A 24,353-nucleotide genomic window follows, 5' to 3' on the forward strand; every position below is an offset into this window, starting at 1 on the left:
GATTCCCCTAGACAAAACGAGCAGGAATCTAAGGGGAAAAAGTGCCCTCTAAGGGTGAACCCCCGCTTTAAGCACCTAGGTGCAGGAAGTGGGAAGATTAACTATTCTGCCTAGCAACAACACTTTGAAGGCATCTAAAAAAAAAAAAAAAATTCTTAAAGAACTAATGACATTTTTTTAAAACTACTGATGTAATGTTATATTTATGGGTGGAACTCCACTTTAAGTCAGCACCTACAAACAGTGTAGCTGCTGACTTTTAATAAGGACACTTACCTGTCCTAGGTGCCCGCGATGTTGGCCCCCTCGAGGCAGACCCCTCGATCCTGAAAGGTCCCGGCACCGCAATCCTTACTAAGGGAAACAGAACTGCCCGTTTCCTACTGTGCATGCGCGAGTCTCGCAGTGTTTTCTGAATGGGCGGCTGCTCTTTGGCATACACAGTTCCCAGAAGGCAGCGCACCCCATTACCCAGAAGACACCGCGAGAAGGACGAGGAAGAAGACCTGCCGAGGTGGAGGAAGAGGCAGATTAGGAACTTCCGCATAGCAACCACCTTTTCTGGTGAGTAAAAAAAATATGTTTTTCTATTTTTTTGCAGGATTTTTGTGTATTTTTTTTTTTAGGGTGGAACTACACTTTAACACCACAACAGAAGCGGAACAGAGCAATATGAAGACATACATAGAAGTTAAAGGGATGCATTTTTCTTGCGCTATGGGTGCTGATTATAGTCAATAATAAATCCATATTAATTAAAAAGTCAAATATAATACAATTATATATATATATATATATTTTTTTTTAACTGTAATTTTCTGTTTCGGCCAAGTGCATCCTGCATTTTCAGTTCTGGTTCCAAAATTTCCATTCTGTGCACCTCTACTGCTGTCAGAACTGATCACATGTGCAGCACCATGGCAACCACAGATGAAACCGAGGCTAAGATGGCAGCTTCCTTGGCTGTAAAGGCTAGGAGGGTTTAGTTCCCATTTAATGATTGTATCAGTCTATTGCCTTTCCTATTTTCTATCCAGACTGATCAGAATCATTTGAACGTTTTCGGTTTCTCTCACAATCAATGGATGACACAGTTTGTGTATTGTCCAATTCCATGTAGAATGAGATTGATCGGTGTATCACGCTGCATTCAGACACTGATAGATCACACATGGCTGATTGTCGTAGACAATAGTTCCACGCTGAGCCCAGTATGTTAGGTCCATCCTCGCCAGCTCTCTTCTCCCGGTATTATTCACTACCTGGCTCCCTTTCTCTGTACGTACTGCGTAACCTCCTCTGTGAATCCCCTCCAATGCGCTCTTTCCGTCGCAGCAACGTCCGCTCTCCTAGTTCCCATCCAAGCTTCCCTCATCAAAGATGTCCGCGCCTCTGCCCATCATTTATATACGAAGCGACAGAGGACGGGGCGGGGTGCGTGACGTCAGCAGGCATTGAGTTGGGCGGGGCCTTGCTGGGAGCTCAGGCCCCGATTACAGTGAGGAGAAGGAGGAAGAAGCAGCAGCTACAACAGCAGAAGGGCGAGAGATAGATAAATAAAGAGAATGGAGAGGGGCGGGCGGTGGAACAGTGAGGAGCAACGGCCCGGGCGCGTGTAACAGACGACTTCCCGAGAGTTCCCCTCTGTGACGGCGGACGGCGTGCTTTGGTCACGGAGGAGGCGAGTTGTCTAAAACATTATGTACTCTGTATGTATATCTCTATCCGTGACTACATCTACCATGGCGGGTGGGGGTTGTGTACAGTCATGCCGTGTTCCTGTTTGTGCCTCTATGGAGGGGGGAGGGATGGCTGGGCTGGGCTTCATAGACAGACAGTGTATAGTCAGGGCTCTATATAGTCATGTTCTTATTATTTCTCATATAAGTCATTCCCTATGGGGGGCCTCCATCTATTGTCTTCTCAGCTTGGCCCATTCTACTCGTATCAGAGGTGTCATTACTGTGCTGGGGAAGGCCAGCCTTGTATCTCTATCAGTGGATGTGACTGGGCTGTGAGCTGTGTCAGCCAGTCCTACTCACCAGGGAAGAAGGCCTGCCTGCTACAGCTGCCTGCCTGCCCTCCTTCCTTACTGCCTGCCTGCCCTCCTTCCTTACTGCCTGCCTGCCCTCCTTACTGCCTGCCTTCCTTCCTGCCCTCCACCGCTTCTACTGCCTGCCTTTGTCTCAGCTGTCTCTATCTCCCTTTATCTTATCATACGGAACATCTTCTTCTTCACCCACCCATCAGCTTCCCTCACTCTCACCACCACACTTTCTACTTCTTTTTACATCCTCGGCATTTTCTTACTGATCCTACATATTACATTATTGGACTATGCAATGCTTACATCTACTTTGTTTATAGGCTTTTCTCTACATGGTTTACTTGGAAACATACTGTGTGTGTGTGTGTGTGTTACACACAATGTTTACAATCAACCTATTTTTTTTTCATTATTATTATTTGTAAACATACAGTGTGTGTTATATATATATATATATATATATATATATATATATATATATATACACATACACATACACACACACACACACACACATATATATGTATATATACACATACACACACACTTTTATTTTTTTAATAAAAACCCACACACTTTACAATCAACCTATGAAAATTATATATATATATATATATATATATATATATATAATTTTCATAGGTTGATTGTAAAGTGTGTGGGTTTTTATTAAAAAAATAAAAGTGTGTGTGTATGTGTATATATACATATATGTGTGTGTGTGTATGTGTATGTGTGTGTATATATATATATATATATATATATATATATATATATATATATATATATATATATACACACTACAATCAACCTATGAAAATAGAATTTTTTTTCTATCTATATCTATTTTTTTTTTTTTTTTTTTTTTTTTGCAATGTCACATAACAACCCCCCCTCACAGCTCTTTTATAGGTTGTTTGTAAACATTGTGATATGCATACATAAATTTTTATTTCATAGTTTGTAAACTGTGTGTGTGTGTGTTTTTTTTTTTTTTTTTAATATATATATATATATATATATATATATATATATATATATATATATATATATATATATATAAAAATTAGATTCAGGTACGGCCGTGCAATGTTAAGACGGCATAGCCTAGCGTGTTTACACTACGCCGCCTTAAGTAAGAGAGACAAGTACATGATTCTCAAAGCACTTACCTCCTTACTTAGGGCTGCGTAGTGTAATCGCAGCGGGCGTAAGGGCGCTTTATTCAAATTGGTTGAATGGGGGCCTGTTGTATGGAAATGAGGCTTGACCTCACGTTTTTTGAAGTTTTTTGCTACTGCGCATGCTTCGGGCGCTTACATTTCCCAGTGCGCATTGCGGCTATATACGCCGTACGGGCCCATTGATTTTGACGTGGACATAAACCACGTAACTCCCGATTCGCGGACGACTTACGCAAACGACGTAAAAAATTCGAACATCGCGGCGGGAACGGCGGCCATACTTTAACATTGTTATTCCACCTCATAGGTGGAATAATTTTAGGCCGCCTAAGGCCTTACGGAAATGACGTAATTTGACTGCGGCAGCCGGGCGTACGTTTGTGAATCGGCGTACAAGCTCATTTACATAATCTATGCCGGCCGCAATGGAAGCGCCACCTAGCGGCCATCCGAAAAATTGCAATCTAAGATAGGATGGCGCAAGCCGGCCTATCTTGGATTTGTTTAAGCGTATCTCTGTTTGAGCATACGCTTAAACATACGGCGGCGTAGATTCGGAGTTAGGTCGGCTTATCTACTGATAAGCCGACCTAACTCTTTCTGAATCTACCTAAATGTGTATTTTTTTTATTTCATATTATAAATGTTCACTTTTTTTTGTTTCATAGGTTGTTTGTAAGCATACTGTGTGTGTGTATATGTATGTATATATATGTGTGTGTGTATGTATATGTATATGTATATGTATATATATATATATATATATATATATATATATATATATATATATATATATATATATATATATATATATATATAAATCTTACTCGCTATGTTTACAAGCAACCTATGAAAGTAAATAGAAAAAAATATATATGTAATTATTCAGGATTAATATAATGCTGACAGTTTACACATGGCTTTACAATATAAGGGTCTTGGCAATCTAATTTGGTCACCCATAGCGAGGCCTGTTCTGGGTGGTACCTGTCCTGTTAAACTGCTGTATGGTCTTGGCCACTGTGCTGCAAATCAGTTTCATGGTCTTGGCAATCTTCTTATAGCCTAGACCATCTTTATGTAGAGCAACAATTATTATTTTTTTTTCCGATCCTCAGAGTTCTTTGCCATGAGGTGCCATGTTGAACTTCCAGTGACCAGTATGAGAGAGCGATAATGCCAAATTTAACACACCAGGGATGGAAAATGGCTAATTGGGCCCAATTTGGACATTTTCACTTAGGAGTGTACTCACTTTTGTTGCCAGCGGTTTAGACTAGGGCTGCAAGTAACGATTATTTTCATAATCGATTAGTTGTCCGATTATCGTTTTGATTGGTTAATGACCTTAAAAAAAAAAAAAAAAAAAAAAATTGTGTTGGGCAGATTAAAAAAAATGCCACAAACGCATTACATGCTTTACTGCAGCTTCTCCATTGTATATTGAAATAAAAAAACTAAATAGCACTGCTTTGCGTTTAAAAAGTCCTTGCTATTTCCAAATACGCAGTAACTGAAATAATCAACGGATGTGAACGTGTCCCATAGGAAACCATGTAAATGAACTGTAGTGTGTTTCTGCAAAAACACCAAAAAAACAGGTGTGACACAGGCCTGAGATGTTTAGTAACATAACAGGGTTAAAAAAACTTAAATTGGTGCAAAAAGAGCAAATCGCTACTGTAAGGGGTTAATTTCTTACGGTGGGACAGTGAAAGTAATATTTACAGTAGCGATTTGCTATTTTTGTACCCCATTATGTTACTGGCCGATTTTAATTGATTATGAAAATGGTAATCGATTAATTTCATAATCGATTAGTTGTTTCGGCCCTAGTTTAGACATTTATGGCTGTGTTGACAGCAAACTTACACTGTTATACAAGCTGTACACCGGGGATATGCAATTAGCGGACCTCCAGCTGTTGCAGAACTACAAGTCCCATGAGGCATTAGCAAGACTCTGACAGCCACAAGCGTGACACCCAAAGGCAGAGGCATGATAGGAATTGTAGTTTTGCAACATCTGGAGGTCCGCTAATTGCATATTCCTGCTGTACACTCACTTCTTTACGTTGTAGCAAAGTGTAATTTCTTCTGTGTTGTCACATGTAAATATTTTATTATCTTTTCAAAAATGTCAGAGGTGTACTCACTTTTGTGGGATACTGTATTACCATAGTTTGTGGAATCTAACCTTTCTACAGACTAATATACGCTGATTTGGGTAACTTTCAACAAAGAAATGTAGCAGAATATAGTTTGGCCTAAAGTGTGTGTGTGTGTGTGTGTGTGTGTGTGTGTGTGTGTGTGTGTGTGTGTGTGTGTGTGTGTGTGTGTGTGTGTGTATAATCTTTTTGTTTTGATTACTTAAACATATAGTTTTTAAGTGTCTAACCCCCCACTTTGCGCCATCCGGTGTTTCTAAGGGCTCTCCCGTGCCATCGGGGGTCGGGAGAACGAATCGGATGGTTCCGGATGACGCGGATAGAGGTTTCCAGTGACCAGATGGTCACCGGTCATCTCTGACTGTCGGAGGCCCGGGCACAGCGTTATGACGTCACTCCCGGGTACCCGGAAGTAAACAAAGCCGCAGTCGCGGCTGTCAGCATGAGATCGATGAATATCTTCTCTTTTTTTTTTTTTCTTTTTTTTCCCCCGATCTCATGCTGACAGCCTGGAGGAGAGATGTGGGGTCTTATTGACCCCGCATCTCTCCATAAAGAGGACCTGTCACGATAGATTCCTATTACAAGGGATGTTTACATTCCTTGTAATCGGAATAAAAGTGATAAAAAAAAATGTGAAAAAAAAGTTTAAAAATAAAAAAAATTTGGAAAAATAAAATGAACGTTCCTGGCCCCGATAGATCGCGCTCAGAAGCAAACACACACACACACACGTCCTGCCCACATATGTAAACGCTGTTCAAACCACACATGTGAGGTATCGCCATGTGAGTTGGCAACAATTCTAGCACTAGACCTCCCCTGTAAGGCCCCTTTCACACTGGGGCGGGAGGCGCGGTGGTGGTATAGTGCCGCTAAAAATAGCGGCGCTATACCGTTGAATTTGCCGCGGGATTCGGCCGCTAGCGGTGCGGTATTAACCCCCGCTAGCGGCCGATAAAGGCTTAATACCGCCCGCAAATCGCCTCTGCTGCGGTGCATTGCGGGCGGTATTGCCGCGGTTTCCTATGGTTTTAAATGGAAAGGAGCGGTATACATGCCGCTCCTCTCACCGCTCCAAAGATGCTGCTAGCAGGAGATTTTTTTTTCTCTTCCGCCAGTGCATCGCCTCAGTGTGAAAGCCCTCGGGCTTTCACATTGAGTATGCAGTGCAGGAGTTTTTCAGGCGGTATAGCAGTGCTATTTTTAGCGCTGTACCGCCTGAAAAACTCCTCAGTGTAAAAGGGGTCTACCTCTAAACTGGTAACATGTAAAAAAAATTAAAGCGTCGCCTATGGAGATTTTTAAGAACCAAAGTTTGGCGCCATTCCATTAGTATTCGCAATTTTAAAGCGTGACAAGTTTGGTATCTGCTCGGCGTAACATCAACTTTCACATTATACAAAAAAATTGGGCTAACTTTACATTTTTGCTAGTTTTTTTTTTTCTAATTTATTAAACCATTTAAAAAAAAAAAAAAAAAGCATTTGAAAAATGATTGCGCCAATACCATGCAAGATAAAAAGTTGCAATGACCGCCACTTTATTCCTAATGTGTCTGCTAAAATAAATATATATGTTTGGGGGTTCTGAGTAATTTTCTAGCAAATAATTATGTTTACATGAAGGAGAGAAGTGCCAGAAAAAGATTTAGACTTTAAGTGGTTTAACTTCCTGCACACAGAAGTTTGCTCTAAGAAGGAAGTTGGTTACAATGTTTCATGTTACAAACTTGGCAGACTGCCCTTTTTTCTTTACACACACAGAAGTTTATCCCTTTGATCGAAGAAGGAAGCATTAGTTGCAATGTTTCCTGTTAAAAACTAGTCAGACTGTCTGATATTTTCTTTTGTCAGCTGAGTGAGCAGATAAGTCTCTCCACTTATTATATGAAAGAATCGGCAAACTGCATTGGAGATCGTCAGGGGGTTGAATCGAGAGCACGATTTTTTTTAACGATTAATTGTGTGTGTGTGTGTGTGTGTGTGTGTGTGTGTGTGTGTACAGACCAAAAGTTTGGACACACTTCTCATTCAAAGAGTTTTCTTTATTTTTATGACTATGAAAATTGTAGATTCACACTGAAGGCATCAAAACTATGAATTAACACATGTGGAATTATACATAACAAAAAAGTGTGAAACAACTGAAAATATATTTCATATTCTAGGTTCTTCAAAGTAGCCACCTTTTCCTTTGATTACTGCTTGGCACACTCTTGGCATTCTCTTGATGAGCTTCAAGAGGTAGTCACCTGGCGCAGCACCCCATCACTCTCCTTCTCGGTCAAATAGCCCTTACACAGCCTGAGGTGTGTTTGGGGTCATTGTCCTGTTGAAAAATAAATGATGGTCCAACTAAACGCAAACCGGATGGAATAGCATGCCGCTGCAAGATGCTGTGGTAGCCATGCTGGTTCAGTATGCCTTCAACTTTGATTAAATCCCCAACAGTGTCACCAGCAAAGCACCCCCACACCATCACACATCCTCCTCCATGCTTCACGGTGGGAACCAGGCATGTAGAGTCCACCCGTTCACCTTTTCTGCGTCGCACAAAGACACGGGGTTGGAACCAAAGATCTCAAGTTTGGACTCATCAGACCAAAGCACAGATTTCCACTGGTCTAATGTCCATTCCTTGTGTTCTTTAGCCCAAACAAGTCTCTTCTGCTTGTTGCCTTTCTTTAGCAGTGGTTTCCTAGCAGATATTCCACCATGAAGGCCTGATTCACACAGTCTCCTCTTATCAGTTCTAGAGATGTGTCTGCTGCAAAAGGTGGAAGAACCTAGAATATGAAATATATTTTCAGTTGTTTCACACTTTTTTGTTGTGTATAATTCCACATGTGTTAATTCATAGTTTTGATGCCTTCAGTGTGAATCTACAATTTTCATAGTCATGAAAATAAAGAAAACTCTTTGAATGAGAAGGTGTGTCCAAACTTTTGGTCTGTTAGGCAGTGAGGGAACATGTTGCGAAAATTGATGAAAGCAAAAAAAGGCATTGCAGTTTGTTGTGTCAGGGTGCCCATGCTGACCTGTGTCAACAGCCAAAAGCATCTGCAGTGGCTACACAAGCATTTAATGAAAGGCCTGGTCTGATGGATCACTTTTTTCTTTTACCTAATTTGGACAGCCAGTTGCATGTGTCGCTTACCTGGGGAAGAGATGACACCAGGTTGCATTATGCGCAGAAGACAAGCCAGTGGATGTCTGATGCTTTGGGTCCTGCTATTTATATGGATGCTACTTTGACATGTTCTACCTACCTAAAGATTGTTGCTGACAAGGTACACCCCTTCATAGGAATTGTATTCCTTGATGGCCTCTTTCAGCAGGATAATACACCCTGCCATACTGGAAAATGGTCCAAGAATGGTTTGAGGAACACAACATGTTTGAGGTATTGCCTTGGCCTCAAAATTCTGCGGATCTCTATTCAATCAAGCATCTGTGGGAAAAAAACGTCTGATGCATGGAACCTTGGTGCCAGATACCACAGCATTCTTCCAAAGATTTAGTGGAGTCCATGCCTCGATGGGTCAGGGCTGAAGGGGGACCTAACCAATATTATGTGGCTGATCTAAAATCGGAATATATCATTTGTGTCATTTAAAAGCCTTTCTATTTTTATCTAAAGTGTTTGTAAACTCTAATTGTCTAGTTCACATGGTGAGAATATTGGAGGAATGATCATCTGTATGTTTTTAGTCTCATATTGAAAGCTAATGGGTTACCAAAGTTCTGAAAATTGACATCGCTTGTTGTGCTTGTGTCTCCGGATATTTTTGCATGAACTGTCTGCACGATGGCTCTCGCATGCTGTATGTATGAACATATAGATTATCAGGCGATCGCTCTGAATGTGTGGTGTGTTTTTTTTTTTTTTTTTTCTTGTCTTCAATCATATGTACCTTAAGCCTGGGTTTACCATAGTGCTGCAGTTAAATCATATGATATGCAATGCATTTTTGTAACATATGTTTTTCACGTGTCTTCATTTTGGCCCATGACTGGCAATATGTGTTGTGACATTGTTGCTAGAGAGAGAGATGTCACAAGCACACCAAAACCGCTTCAGCACACATACACGGCCATCTCTATAGGAATGTGTGCATTGTTGGCATCATTTGTTGCCTGGACTGGATTTGTAAAGTGTTACTAAACCCTCAACAGTAAGGCTGAGTTGACGCTGGCATTAAGAGCAGGCATTTGAGAGACGTTAAAAGCGCCCCTCAAACGTCTATGCACAAGATATAGTAGACGGCATATTCCGCTGTTCACACTAAGCATTGGCATTGCTTCAAAATTGAAGCCTCAAGTCCGGTCAGGAAGCGTTTTTAAAGTCTCAACGCCTCCCATTCAAGTCTATGGTAATGCTCTGCAAACGCTCTGGCAGGTATTTTTTTGATGTGTGGTTGTGGCAAGTCAAATTTAGTTTATTCCTGTCAATTTCCATTGTGGAGCATTTTTAAGGTGCCCCAAAGCTCATCAAACGCTATGAAACCGTGCATAGGGCGTTTTATGAAGCATTTTTAACACTTGCAAAATGTCCCACTTCTAAAGCTCATTGACACCCATACTAATGCTATAGGAGTGCTTGTTGAGCTTTAGAAATGTAGTCAAGTGTGAACAAGCCCTAAAATCAGTCTGTATATGAAGTAAAGCATGCTTGTTATACTCACTGTGGAACCTAAGGGGTTAATTCTCTGCATTGCGTAAAAAGGCTGTTTGATCCTGAACACCTGATTCCCCAGTCCCCAATCTATCTGTTAATACAGAGCCCTAGGAGGCACTCTGCACGTACTACATTTTTGGTGTGGCACAGGGCCAATCTGCTCTGCCCAGACAGAGGGTCAGGGATCTTGCAGCCTCACAGGACAGTCACAGAATAAAAAACTCCTCCTACAAGCTTTAACCAGTGCACGGCTGGAGAGAAGTCATGAGACTGCTCTATACTGCCGATTAGAAAAGGTATTTTGAAGTTTATATTTACTAAAATAACTGAATTTCCATATTCTGTGTACTATGGGAGACCAGATATAGTGAATGGAGGGTCCTGTGTTTAGTTACATTTTAAGCACAAAACCACACCAAAAATGCATGTACAGATCTGATCAGAAGTGTAACGTAAGTCTGAGCAGGCGGATGTATAATATGCTTACCTCTGAGTCCATCCAGGTTCAGAAAAGTAAATTGGGGGGGTAGAGATCAGAGGTAGTCAGTTGTATATGGACACAATTCAGTTTTTGTCCACTGTCAAAATGTGGGGGGAAAATGGAATGTCACAAAAAATAAAATCCATCCTTTCCTGTTCCAGTTCAGCGAGGCTACTTTCACACTGAGGCATCTTTCAGGTGCCAAAGGGCTAAAAATGGCGCCTGTAAAGCTCGTGAAAAAATGCTTCCCCTGCCACCCTAGTCTGAAGGACAGGGGGAAAAAAGTCCTGCAAGCAGCATCTTTGGGGGCATTGCGGGAGCAGTGAATCTACCGCTCTTAAAACACCCCTGTCATTGAAATCAATGGCCAGTGCTGCTAAAGCTCTTCGGCAGTGTTGTCTTTTTACACTTTTTCATCCGCTAGAGGTGGGTGAAAAGCACAGCCAAAATGGCGGCTTTACTTGCCGATGACCATTTGTTCATGGATCCCATGCTGACTGGACAAGACCTGTCTAAATGCTACCTTTTTTTTATAATTTATTTTTATTAGCTTCCCTTTTGGTCTGCTAAAAAAAAAAAGTATGTTTTAAGTGTGTTATCTGTTCAAGTGCAAAAAAAATAAATATATGCTTATCCTGTGAGGTGGTAACTTCCTGTATTTCTCTGCCTTTGGACTGTTATCAGTTAGCATGCTTCCCTGCTATCTTCCTGGATTATGAAACACTTCTTCGTTATGTAGTCCTAATACACTTCCTGTTCTAGGGTGACGTGTTGCTCAATACGGTTGTTGCAGCTTCCACATTTAGTGCCGGTTCACACTAGTGCCATGTGAGAACCCTGGGAATTGGTAAAACTGTAAAATGGTGCAGGAATCGGATTGCATAAGTGTGGACACCCATGTGACTTATATTCTAATGCGGATCAAAAAAAAGGTCCTGCACCATTTTTGTGAAAATGTGATACGGTTTCAGCAATACAGTTTTGTATGGCTGAAATCACAACGCACAGACATCCCATGTGATGTGAACAGCAATGCGGTGCAAATCACATGCAATGTCTGGCATCGCACTAGTGTGAACCGGGCCTTGGACCATTTAGTTGCAATGCAATAGATTCTTCTTTTTGGATTATGATTTACTCGGAGGGTTTGGCAAAACTGTTGTAGCTTTGCTTTATTAAAATGGCGACTAGTGACCTGTGGATTTATTTATTTTTTTCCTTGATGTGATGGAATATGCCTACTGTGCTGCAGGAGAATATTCTGCCAAATGTAGAATGAATCTCCCTTGACCTTGTATCACTGTTTGCTTTTGGGATGCAGATGGTACAATTTGTATTTATAAACAAGAACTTTTAGGTTTTCCCTGATGTGTCTTTTCTGTTTGTGTATAAATGTTTGGACTCATGCATAATATATATTTTGCAGGGTCAATTCAATTGCATTTAATTTGTAGTTTTGTGTGCGTGTGGGTTTTTATTTTTTAAATACAACTTTAACCCCAAGATTCACATTTCTTAAAGCAAGTTCCAGCCTTTTACTGTTTAAAAGTCAGCAGCTACAAAAAGTGTAGCTGCTGACTTTAATTAACACACTTGCCTACTCCAAGGTCCGGCGACGCGGCAGCCGAGAGCTCTACTTCTCTCCCCCCTTCTACGGCCGGCTCCTCCTTTCGGCTTCACGGCCGGGCACTCGCTTCGCATGCACGAGTCGCACTGGGATCAATGAGTGGACAGGCGATCTCCTGGGACCTGTCGCATTTGCCTGGAGATCGCCTAAAGGGTAGGGCAGCCTAAGACGAGAGGAGCAGTCTAGGCAGTCCCTGAGTGAAAAAATGACATGCCAAATGTGGCATGCAAGGGGGCGAGGAGTGCTTAAAGCGGAAGTTCCACTTTTGGGTGGAACTCTGCTTTAAGCCTTGTACACAAGATCGGACTTCCATCTGACTTTTCCGTGGATTTTGTTCTGCATACACACGGAAGAAAATTTTTCAGCCAACATTCACCAAATCGCGTGGTTTTCAGCTCTTTACCGCCACCCTTTGGGCAACTTCTTCTGCTATTTTTGTCTGATGTTTAACATTTGGTTCTGAGCATGTGTGTTTGGACTTGTGTACACAAAATCGGATGATCAGACGTAACACATTTGTTGTTGGAAAGTTTGAGAGCATGCACAGCGAACATTTGTCCATGGAAATTCTGACAACAATTGTCTGATGGAGCATACAGACGGTCAGATTGTCCGATTAAAACATGTCTGTCGGACCATTGTTTTCGGAAAGTCCGATCATGTGTAGAGGTTGACCGATTTATCGGCCGATATTTGGCCGTTTTGGACAAATCGGACCAAATTAGGCCGATATTTTACATGGCCGCTAGCGGTGCTGCGGCTCCGGGGCCAGGCCAAAGCCGCAGCCTTTCCTGATGCTGTGACCGCATCACAGCATCAGGAAAGGCCGCGGCTTTGGCCTAGCTCCGGAGCCGCGGCCATCTTGGTACACCCAGCGCGGCGGCCCTCCTCTGTTTACACCCACAGAGGAGGAGGGGGCCTGCGTTCGTGGGACACACACCGCTCTCTGGTGTCTGTACTATGGGGGGCAGAGGGGGGGGGGTGTGTCTATACTGGAGGGAGAGGGGGGGTCTGACACTTTTTTTTTTTTTTTTTTTTTTTTTTGCCTGCCAGTGCCAATTGGTGCCACCTGCCAGTCAGTGCCACCTGCCAGTACAATCTTTCAGTGCCACCAAAAATGAATTAAAAAAAAATCGGCCTAAAATATCGGCGGCAAAAATCGGCATCATATATCGGCCGCCCAGATTTCTAAATATCGACATCGGCCAGAGAAAAACCCATATCGGTCTACCTCTAATCATGTGTATGGGCCTTTTAGATTCAATTGGGAAAGTTTACAAATTTCAGTGTAAAATTTAGCATCTTGTGTGAAAACAATAGACCTCTGTGTCTGATCACTTTAAACGCAAGCCTATCGTGTCACATTTTATAGCGGCTACTCTATCATTAGTTTTTATGTTTTTGAATAAAATGTTTAATGTTGCTTTAGGCACTTATCAGCGTGATGGGAATACCAATTTATGTAGTGAGCAGTGGCATACCTGGGGCAGATCATATTTGTTTTGAATGTGTTATATAATAATTTTTATTTTTTTATATAGCACACTCGGGAGCTGTTTTTCTGACCACATAAAACATAAATGTTGATAAACGCTCAAAAACATGGCTCACCAGCATTTAACGTTTTTGATCCATTTAAAAGAAAAAAAAAATCTTAAACAGTAATAAATGCTATTGCAAAAATGTTGAAAGGCTCGCTGCAAAGCTACTGACATTTTTATAAAGTTTTATTTTAACGTCCAGTGTGCATGGAGCCTTAGTGTTTCAAGCCCCTGGCCGTCAAGAAATTAGATATATTATCTTGTAATATGTGAAAATAGTCAGGATGGAGACAAGGTTAGCACTCTGGGCATTAAAAACGACACTTTTTAGGAGCATTTGACTTTATTTTATTTTTTTGCCTCTTAACCTTGACATGCCTAAATGTGCATTTTTAACACTAGGTGCATTTAGTGCTTGAGCTTTAATTTCAGTGGCCATAGTAAATGTATTGTTCTGGCCAGTAAAACTAATTAACACCCATTCGATTAATGCGCCTAAAAACACGGCTTTAGGCACATTTTTAAAGCTAGATTTCTACTGCAAGATGAAAGGCATTTAGGACAGCTTGGCAAATGCCCAGCATCAGTGCCGGGACAAGCACAACCAGCGCCCAGGGCGAACATGCTGAGCTGCACCCCCCCCCATAACCGATTATCTTGCGTGCACACACACACAATTTTTTTTTCTTTTTTATACATCTCTGCAGCTGCTGACGTTTAATAAATGGACACTTACCTGTCCAGGGTGCCCACAATGTCGGCAGCCGAAATCAATCGCTCACTCAGCTCTCAGGTGCCCCCGCCGCCATCCTCGGTGAGGGAATAAGGAAGTGAAGATTTGCGGCTTCACTTCCCGGTTCCCTACTGCACATGCGCGAGTCGCGCTGTGTGTCATCGCTGTCTTCTGGGACCTGTGTGTTCCCAGAAGATGGGGGGGGGGGGGGGGGGGTTAGTGGCGTGGTCTATGTCCGGAAGTGGGTGCAAATACCTGTATGTTACATTTTTGTGTGGACCTCCGCTTTAATATAACTAAACCCATAGACAAAAAATACATTGTACCTCAGTAGTCCTTGTATATAGTGGCTGCATTGATTTTTATTCATGGAAAAATCTTTTTCAGCAAGTACAGAAAATGTCTGATTCTGCCAGAAATGCAGTTTTCTTGTCGCTGCCTGTAAAATGACTATGAAGCAAAAACAGTCTAATCTTGTGTAAACTACTAATTCCATCACAGCCCATGTAAATGGAAGGGAACAAAGGTAGAAATATTTGAAATACAGGCGGGTGGCTACCATGACACTTTTCACAGATACAAGGGTGGAGTGAGCAGGGCCACCCAGGCACAGGAAGTGTTTGTTTGCAGGATTACGAAGTGAAAATAAAGGGTTGGCGAGATGCTTTTTGGGTTTAGATACTTTACCTGCAGCAGAAGAAATAGTCTTGCCTTGCGAGACGGGATTGTGTGTCGGGGCTCTGTAAATCTAAGGACTTGTTGGAAAGAAATCTGCATTCCTTGGCAGGGATTCTCCCCTATATGTGTATTTTGATATTTTCCTGGAGTTCACCTTTTTTATAGGGCACGTTTACCAAGTACAAATCCTTCAGCCCCCCCAAACCACAGCCTTCTAAACTGAAGGGAGATGATGGCCTAGAGAACTCCTCTAGAATCTAGAGCACTACTGAAATATACAATATTTTATATTTGCATGACTATGAAAATATTCTTAACGCTGAAGTTTAGGTAAGAATGTTATTGCATGTTACTGTTTCAGCTTGGAATAATGAGTGTCCATATGTCATAACTGAGCGATCCCTGTGGACGCTGCAAATGACAGCTACTACAGTGATAGCCGCAGTTTTCTGGCTCCTGTACCAAGAGGCAGCCTTTCTTCATAACTACAAAAAGGGCTTCGCTTGGCATTGCCACCATTCACAGAAGTGTGTGTGTGTGTGTGTGTGTGTGTGTGTGTGTGTGTGTTTCCTTCTTTTTTTTTTTTTTTTTTTTTTTTTTTTTGTCTTCCTCCCAATTAATAAAGGTGAACTGATTGGACAAGTTGGGGCTGGGCACCAGAAGAGCTTGCGCTCTAATGTCCCCTCCACAATCTTTGATTGTGTTATACATTTATATGAGGGGGTACGAAGTATTAAGCCTTTCCCAGAAAAAAATTGAGCTGTAACTACCACACTATTTCACATATTCCTCCAAGAAGTCAATGCACTTGCAACATCTGTCCTGCAGCTTCTCAAGTCCCTGCAAATAAAATTCTTTCAACTGCTGGTGTAACCACTCATTTGCAGCATTGGTTGCCTCCTAAACACTGTCCCTTTTTTAGGTGTTTTTTTGATATTGGGGAACAGATGATGGTCAGAAGAAGCCCGGTCGGGCAAATGGGGTGGAAGGGGGATCACTTGAAAGCCTAAGGAGGTCAGTTTTGCCATTGTTTCACCTGCAGTGTGTGACGATGCATTGTCATGCAACAGTTTGGTTGTCCAAAGTTTTGAGATCTACTTTGCTGCAAGCTTTCTCATTTTCAAGTCGTTGTGGATAATGGCACCAACTTTCTCAAGTGACATTCCCAGATATCAGCCAGAAGTATTGCTACATATTTGGCTGTCCTCTATAATGTCATGGATGGCTTTCACATTTTCAGAGAAATACTCCTTCCCCTCGGTTTCTCACTTTGAACACTGAAATTACCAGTTTTAACCACCTTGTGCTATAGCCAAATGACGGCTACAGCGTGGGCCTTAATTGCCAGGAAGTCGTCATATGACATCCTCCCATGCATGAGATGCCTGTGCGCCCCCTGTGATCAGAGTCTGAGATTCGGCTAATCGCAGTAAGGCGCCAATCCCGGCCCCCTTACACGTGATCAGCTGTCGGACAATGATAGCTGATCACGTGATGTAAAGGCATCGGTCCCTCCCACAGAGAGCTGCGGCTGCCTCCTCTGTGCTCAACAGTGCCGCCATCAGTGCTGCCTCATCAGTGCACATCAACAGACAAAAAAAATTACCGGTTTTCATTTTTTTTTTAACAAACTATGACTTTATTTTTTGCAAAAAAAAAAGTAATTGGCACCAAAATAAAGCTGAGTGGGGGAAAAAATAACAATTTAATTTGAGTACAGCGTTGCATGACTGTAACTGTCATTCAAAGTGTGAGGGATGAAAGCTGAAAATTGGTCTGTACAGGAAGGGGGTTCAAGTGCTCAGTAAGCAAGTGGTTAAAATTGACAACTTAATGGTTAACTGTTGCATATGAAGGGCTGCTGTCACCCAAAATGTTGACATTTTATCATGGATCTGTGCTTCGCACTTTCCCTTGGAGAAATAGGAAATGTATTATGGTCCTATGCTCTTCCACATTGAATTTTTCTAGAAGTGCTGCCATGTTCACTTTGGACCTGAAAGAGAGATGCATTTAAAATCATAGCTGGTTGATTTTTACACCAATTGAATATAGACAAGTTGGCCAGTACACCCTGTAATTTACAGCTTGCTAGCGCAATTTTATTTACTGGGTAAGGCCCTATACCTATCAGCACCACCTTGTATAAGAGCTGCAGAATTGCTGGTCAGTATAGTGACAAACTCTGCAAACCAGGTAATCAAGAGCTGTTGCCAGTGGGGAGGTGGGTGCTAAAACGTCAAGCTATCGTTGGGTAAAGCTAACACTGTGTGAGAACACAGTAGCTGATTTGACTGTATTGACAGCCAGTGTTGTGCGAGACAGATTGAGCCAAGCCCTGCCAGTGTGTGGGGAAATGTGAATTTTGGCTTATTTTTGGGGGGGTTGTTTCTGTTGGTATAATGCCCTCTGTTTAATCCTTGGCTGCAGATCTAGGGGCCCTGATGACCCACTGACTGCTAAGAATTTTTTTTTTTTCCTGAAGACTACCCACTGCAACAGGACTGTGCTAGGAAGTAACAAAGGCAATGGCTTCTCAAGGTTCTTCTGCGTTTAGTCATATAATCAAATGTCAAATGAAGAGTGCTTGGGAAAACATCCCAGCTCTGTGGTTCAGCTTTGGAACTTCCCATTGCAGCCTTTCAGAAAGCACTGGATAAACAAAGGCAGGATCGGCCTATGATTCCAGACCTAAAACCCAGTTCACATACCCATGTCTGTGTAGTATCCTTAGGACACGCAGTTGCTGTTAAAGTTGTTCTGTAAATGAGCATAGGACATCTTAATGCAGCAGATTAGCGCATATGATTTCAGCATACTGTATACCTATTGCAGCAGCAAAGTCTTACCTCCGAGCTATCCAAATCCCCCTGATGCTGATATGCAAATAGAAACTTTTTCCTAAAATGCAATTTGCATTGAATAGGCTCAAGCTTGAACATTCTACTGATGGGTAGCTTAGGCACCAGGCATGGTAATGAGGGCAAGGTGGTATGTCTTATCACTACTACCAGGAGGAAATGCAGGAAGCTGAGGTAAGATCTCTAATGACTGCTATTCCTTTTTCCTTTGGCCACAAGGTATTTTTTTTCTTGGTTTACAACTGTTTTCCAGGCAAACCGTTAAAGACCAGATTGAAATGCATACATGTGATCTATATTGCGTACTACCAATGCATTGTGATTCTGTTTAGTCAGTCTTCTGAACAATTTCTGATTGAATAATGAGGAAGCAGCAGTGGCAGCACATTGATGCGTTCACCCCCCTCTCTCCTTTGGGTATTAGATGGACAGCATTGTGCAATGCAGCAGAGCCTGATCAGAAAGTGCTGTCTAACAGTGTGTCCATGGGATTACATGACACTGATAACGCGTCAGATGCTGGCACCCTTTGCCAGCTGTGTTTTTTTAAATGGATTTAACAATATTTACTTGACCTATGATATTGCATCTTTGGGTCATCCTGGAATTCAGCTTTAAAGTCAATTAAACCCTCTTTTTGACAAAACTGCTTCATGCTATCTACATTGGATAGAAATTTTAACTGCTGTCTTTGTTTTTTTCCCCTCCTAAACTGGTTTAAGCCCTGGTTCACATTGCTACTTTGAAATTGCGCTACTTCACTTGAAGTAGTGCGATTTCGAAGTAACACGGTCAGCACCATTTCAGGTGCTAGTTGATGGACATCGGTGTGGCTTCATACACAGATGTCCATTGAAGTTGCACCTGAAATCGGCAATAGTGGTACGGAAACTACTTTTGCAAATTCGTGCGGCACCGCAAAATTGTAATAGAAGTCCATGCAAGTCAATCTGAAATTTCCCCCAAGTAGTACAGGAACCTTTTTCTAAGTCGGAGTAACTTGAGTTGCTCTGATTAGAACGGTTCCACTGCACTGCATGGAGCGTGACTTTTCAGGTGGTTAAGTCGCCTGAAAGGTTGCCTTGGTGTGAACCGGGACACACCCAGTGGACTTGGTCTCCAGTTTGGCAGACATATAATTGGACTCTTTCCTTTTTCATGTGCAGTTTCATTTGATAAAATAGTGTGTGTGTGTGTGTGTGTGTGTGTGTGTTCTCCCCCGTGAACATGTTTTTACAATTGCCTGAAATGTTTAAACTGGTCCTCGGTGATTGCTCAGCTGTTGCAGTGGTTTCGTTTTCTTGCCCTTCAAGTAAACCATACGCTTGACATTTAATTAAAGTGGATGTAAACCCGGAATTTTTTTTAATTGAGGCTTGCACCTTGTACAGTATAGGATTTCAGTCTTGCCGCAAATAGTTAATCCAGCTCTGAGCAGTCCTCCTCCTCCTTCTTTTTTTTTTTTTTTTTTTTTTTTTCTTCTCTCCAGTAAAATAAAAATGACAAGGAGAAATAGATGAGTTTCTACCCCTTGCTGTGAGTGACAGGTGATTTACATATCTCATGCATGAGCCTGACAGAGGCATTCTGTATACTTCAGATCCCCTCCTTTCTTCTACAGCTCTCCCTGGATTGGCTGCTACACTTCTTGGCATGATTGGGCATGCTGAAGTCATGTGGTGACTTTTCTGGGTTTTGACTGGACATGGTGATCATAGAAGTTCAGAGTAAGAAATACACAGGAAAAAATTCATGTTGAAAAGGGAGTGTAGAAGTGGACGGGGCATCTGACGGCATGACTCCACCCACCGCGCTCTGGACAACAGACCCACCCACAGAATCTGCAGTTTTTCGGGTCTCGTAACACGAAGGGGAGACATTTGACAAATAAAGATAAATGCAGGAGGCATGTATGTCGCTTATAGATAAACCACTATGGCAGTAGTTTAGAAAGGACTCTCATTCAGACTTGTAGTTTTTCTCTCATGTGCCTTCTGAGCAGTATAAGTTACTCTAGCTCATTATTTATACATGTTGCTTGAAAGTCTTGGATTACAAGCGATAGTGTGTAGCTGGCTATTATGCTTTCCCTTATGCACACTAAATGGGAAGTATAGTGTGTGTGTGTTTTTTTTTTTTTTTTTTTTTTTTTTTTTTTATACCTTTATATCAGATTTTACTTTTATTTTTCCTGTTCAGTCCTGCTGGTAGGTTTACACTGGAAAATTTATCAGATTAGTGGTGTGTTTTTGTTTTTTTATATCTGAGACCCTCTTAAATCCTTCCGTTTTTGTTCTTTCCATGAAGACCTTAGTGGCTTCAGTAATGTATCCTCTTGCTATTTCTGTGCAGTTTAGCTGGTGCTAGCACCTGATCTCCCTGCTTTAATAAGTACAGCCGTTCCAAAAACAACACTACAACCTTGCATTTCAGGATTGGGTGGTGTTTCATTAGCACTGAACCCTAAATCCCTACAGATGACAGACAGAAAACACGCTTTTGGGGAGAAAAAAATGCATAAATACACCTAGCTTTAGAAAAACCACACTTGTTCATAGAAATTCACTGGGGTGTTGGTGACAAACAGTTCAAATAATTGCTTTTTTTTTCTGCCCTGAAGTCATTCTGTAAAAAGTGGTATGTTTGCGAAAAAAGGCTACAATCAAAACCTGTTTAAATTTAAGCTGTTTTAATATAGCAACATAATTGTCCCACAAAAATAGTTTTATTGTGTTGGGATCCTGCACCGATCAGCAGATCCGGATGGGAATAATGTTAGATTTACATTCGTCCCTATTCATTTTGTGCCTGGCAGACCTGTGACACTATGGCTATAAACTGATTCCATTGGCTACCGCCGATCCGTCATATTTAGGTCTGCAAAAAATGGTGAGTTTTTGTTTTCAGGGTATTGATGGTTTCCATTGCAGGAAATGCAGAGTTGAAACTTTGTTATATTCTGTTGTAAAAGACCTTCGAATCATACTGACTGTACGAAGTCCCATTTACACTAATGCAGAAATGATTTGGGCAGTCTTCATGTAAAGAGAATGAGGTATATTTATAAAAAAAAGTGTTGGGAAAATGTCTTTCATTGCTTTACTAATATGCCTCTTTTATGGTTTGTGTGTATATTAAAGTCCTGGTTTAGGCCAGAACGCAGTTGAGGAAAGGTGTTTCATGTGAATTTCTTGCACCAGGTTCAAAACGCACTGCCTTTTGTAATCTGCTCCAGGTGCCAATAAATTAATGGCACCCCAAACATAGATTGTAAATATGATTTAGTGCGTTGCATTTTTTTAAAAGTAGTGCATGCACTATTGTGCGATCTCGGGCCATTCAACGCAAAGGACTAATAGGATGTTTCTGTGCAATTTTGGTGTGAACCAGCCCTAAGGTAGAACAAAAAGAAGTTATGATTTTTGTTTGGCAGTGGTGCTCCAGTATCTTCTACCTGCACCTAAATGCTGGGACCTCATGCCCCTTTTTCCTTCAGAGTATCCCCATACATCGGTGTCCCCATCAGTTCCCCACTTATTTGTTTCACCTTCATAAACCCTCACACATTTGTGCCCCCCCCCCCCCCTCTTAGAGCCCCCATGTACATTTGTCCTTATCGCAGCCCCCTTATGCACATTTATGTCCCCACCAGCCCCCCCCCCCCCTATTTATGTCCTCTGAACCCAACTAGAACATTTTGTCTCCCCATCAGAAATCCCTATGCGCCTCGCACTAGCACGCAATCACCAGCTTCAGTGCAGATCTGCTGCACCTCCCAACTTCAGACCTGATGTTACATAGGCATGCTGTGTAAAAGACCTGGTAACAGCGGGACTTCAATAAAGTACTTCATTGGTTGCTAGGTGTCCCACGGGCCGTACTTTGTAGACTCCTGCCGTAGAATATGCAGCTTTCAAAGCAGGACAGCAGTGGGCAGCTCCTCTATTTTTACCCTAGCAAAATTTAAGTAGGCTGGTAGAATTTCTCTCATGACAGGCTTACGTTAAAATAAATGCACAAAGCAGAGTGTCGGGAGCATATGTTGTATTGGACCAGATAAGCTCAAAACTGATCATTCTTTTCTTAATATTTGCTACATTTTGCTCTCTCTTTAATATCCCATTTGGAAAGTTGTGGATAGTGTGTTTGTTTAAAGCGGGAGTTCACCCATTTAAAAAAAAAAAAAAAATCTCCCCTTAGCTTCCTGCTCGTTCGGTCTAGGGGAATCGGCTATTTATATTAAAATATGATCCGTACTTACCCGTTTTCGAGCTGCATCTTCTTCCGTCGCTTCCGGGTATGGGTCTTCGGGAGCGGGCGTTCCTTCTTGATTGACATTCTTCCGAGAGGCTTCCGACGGTCGCATCCATCGCGTCACTCGTAGCCGAAAGAAGCCGAACGTCGGTGCGGCTCTATACTGCGCCTGCGCACCGACGTTCGGCTTCTTTCGGAAAATCGTGACGCGATGGATGCGACCGTCGGAAGCCTCTCGGAAACCTGTCAATCAAGAAGGAACGCCCATTCCCGAAGCCCATACCCGGAAGCGACGGAGAGGATGCGTCTCGTAAACGGGTAAGTACTGCACATATTTTAAAATAAATAGCCGATTCCCCTAGTAATAACGAGCAGGAATCTAAGGGGGAAAAGTGCCCTCTAAGGGTGAACCCCCGCTTTAAAGGAAAACTCAATGTTATTTAGACCTCCAAAAGGCCTGATACTGCTGCTGGATGCCACTGTTTTTATTGTGATGGCAGCAGACTCAGAACTGCCACTCATGTGACACTAGTATTTCCATTCACTCCTCCCCTGGCAGCATACATAAACATTTGTATAGGGAGCAGAGTAGCTAAATAACTTTCAATAGACTAAAAGGGTTATGTGGTGTGCAAAAAGGGAAAATGTTACATTAGGAAATTGGATTTGCTAGAATGTTTTATTATGATTGCAGTTTAATGTTTCCATGCTTGTTAGCTCCTCACTTAGAGGTAAACCTCCCCTGTAACATTTTGTACCTGGAGGTAAGCCTATAATAAGGCTTGCCTCTAGGTACTGTAAATATCTCCTAAACGTGTGCTGTTAGGAGATATTTACTGTGCCAATGTCATCGACGCATGCAGTCTGAAGGAATGGCTGTGTGCTGGGACAAGTGTGAGTGACATCACGTGGCTCTGGCCAGTCACACAGCCGGAGTCTGTGGCCCCAGTAGGAAGACGGGGGGCGGGAATAGATGTGGGGTATGGGGCAGGCGTCATTTGCAGAGAAGTGTCACATATAATGTGCCAGTATGCAATGCATGTATGCGGAACTTAGTGCCCCTTCAGGCCTTCTCTGCTTTGTCATATTCACTCTTCCTGTATCCCCAAACCTGAGGGCCTCACCAGAAAGCAATTTATTTGCTCAGTCAGTTTCTTTGTCTAGTGATACATCCTGGTCACCCAAGGAACTTTCTAGGTGACTGGTATACATATGCTGGAATGGAAATGTGTCTAAAAACATTCCTTCAGAATAATCCCTTAGGTATTGGAAGAATTGCTTCATAGAATCTCCACTGAATGCAGCCTCGGCTCCTACTGTCCAGTTTGCATGTTTTAACATGCATTGTTTGCATGCATGTGCTGTTTTTTTTTACTGCACACCATTGCTTGTCCCAAAACATTATTTGTGTTTTGCCCTAGACTGCAGATGGTGTCCAAATCCAGTGCTTTCTGTACCGTCTTGATTTATATGCATGCTCTTGAACCTTCTGCCATTTGGCCCAGTTCTGGGAGGTTACTTTTAATTGAAAAATGTCTCTTCATGATGTAGCATCTAAACACACACTTACCCTTCTTTGTTTCAACGGTAGCTAAATTTAAATTGGCTTGATGCATTTTCTTTCAGAGGAAGGCAAAAGGGAAATGCAAACAGGTTTTTTTTGGAATTCAAAGGGCCTGAATTGGTGTTTGCATAACACAATTTGTATTTAAAAGGAGTCCATGTAGTGTTCTGGCTTTGACATGCAAATGGTGTTGAAAATTCAATTTGAGTAACTTTGATGAGATTGCTGTGCTTGGTGCAATTTCTTCATGTTGCCTGTACATTTTCCGAGCAGTTCTTTTAGATGCTAGGCTTTTATATATGCTCATACATGTTGAAGCTGTTTATGTTAAGAGAAGACAGACTGATTTTCATTTCTTTTGAACACTGAATCAGGTTTTACAGGAAATGCGTATCTCATAGGTGGCTTGTGTGTTTGGTTTGCACCACCATTAAATGGTGCTGACCTTGGGTGATGTGACTGTATGATACGCTGCCTTACCACCCTCCATAACACAACCGTTCTAGAACTGGAGATATCTGCGTGTTTTACTTTAA

General features: G+C 41.9%; 1 protein-coding gene across 3 annotated transcripts in view; it reads left to right on the top strand.

The window, feature by feature from the left end:
- RNF38 (ring finger protein 38) overlaps positions 1 to 24,353 on the top strand; it is a 416,254-nt gene that overhangs the window by 346,118 nt on the left and 45,783 nt on the right. The window contains exon 1 of one of the 3 annotated variants that reach the window (XM_040361759.1): positions 1,425 to 1,709. The exons of 1 other annotated variant lie outside the window; for it this stretch is intronic. In XM_040361759.1, the coding sequence (XP_040217693.1) occupies positions 1,701 to 1,709 (9 nt within the window). In that variant the 5' untranslated portion in view covers positions 1,425 to 1,700. Of the gene's footprint in view, positions 1 to 1,424; positions 1,710 to 24,353 lie in introns of those variants that run through there. One more of the 3 variants, XM_040361768.1, reaches the window with a different exon arrangement.

Source organism: Rana temporaria, chromosome 1 (assembly GCF_905171775.1).
Source record: "Rana temporaria chromosome 1, aRanTem1.1, whole genome shotgun sequence".
NCBI lineage: Eukaryota > Metazoa > Chordata > Amphibia > Anura > Ranidae > Rana > Rana temporaria.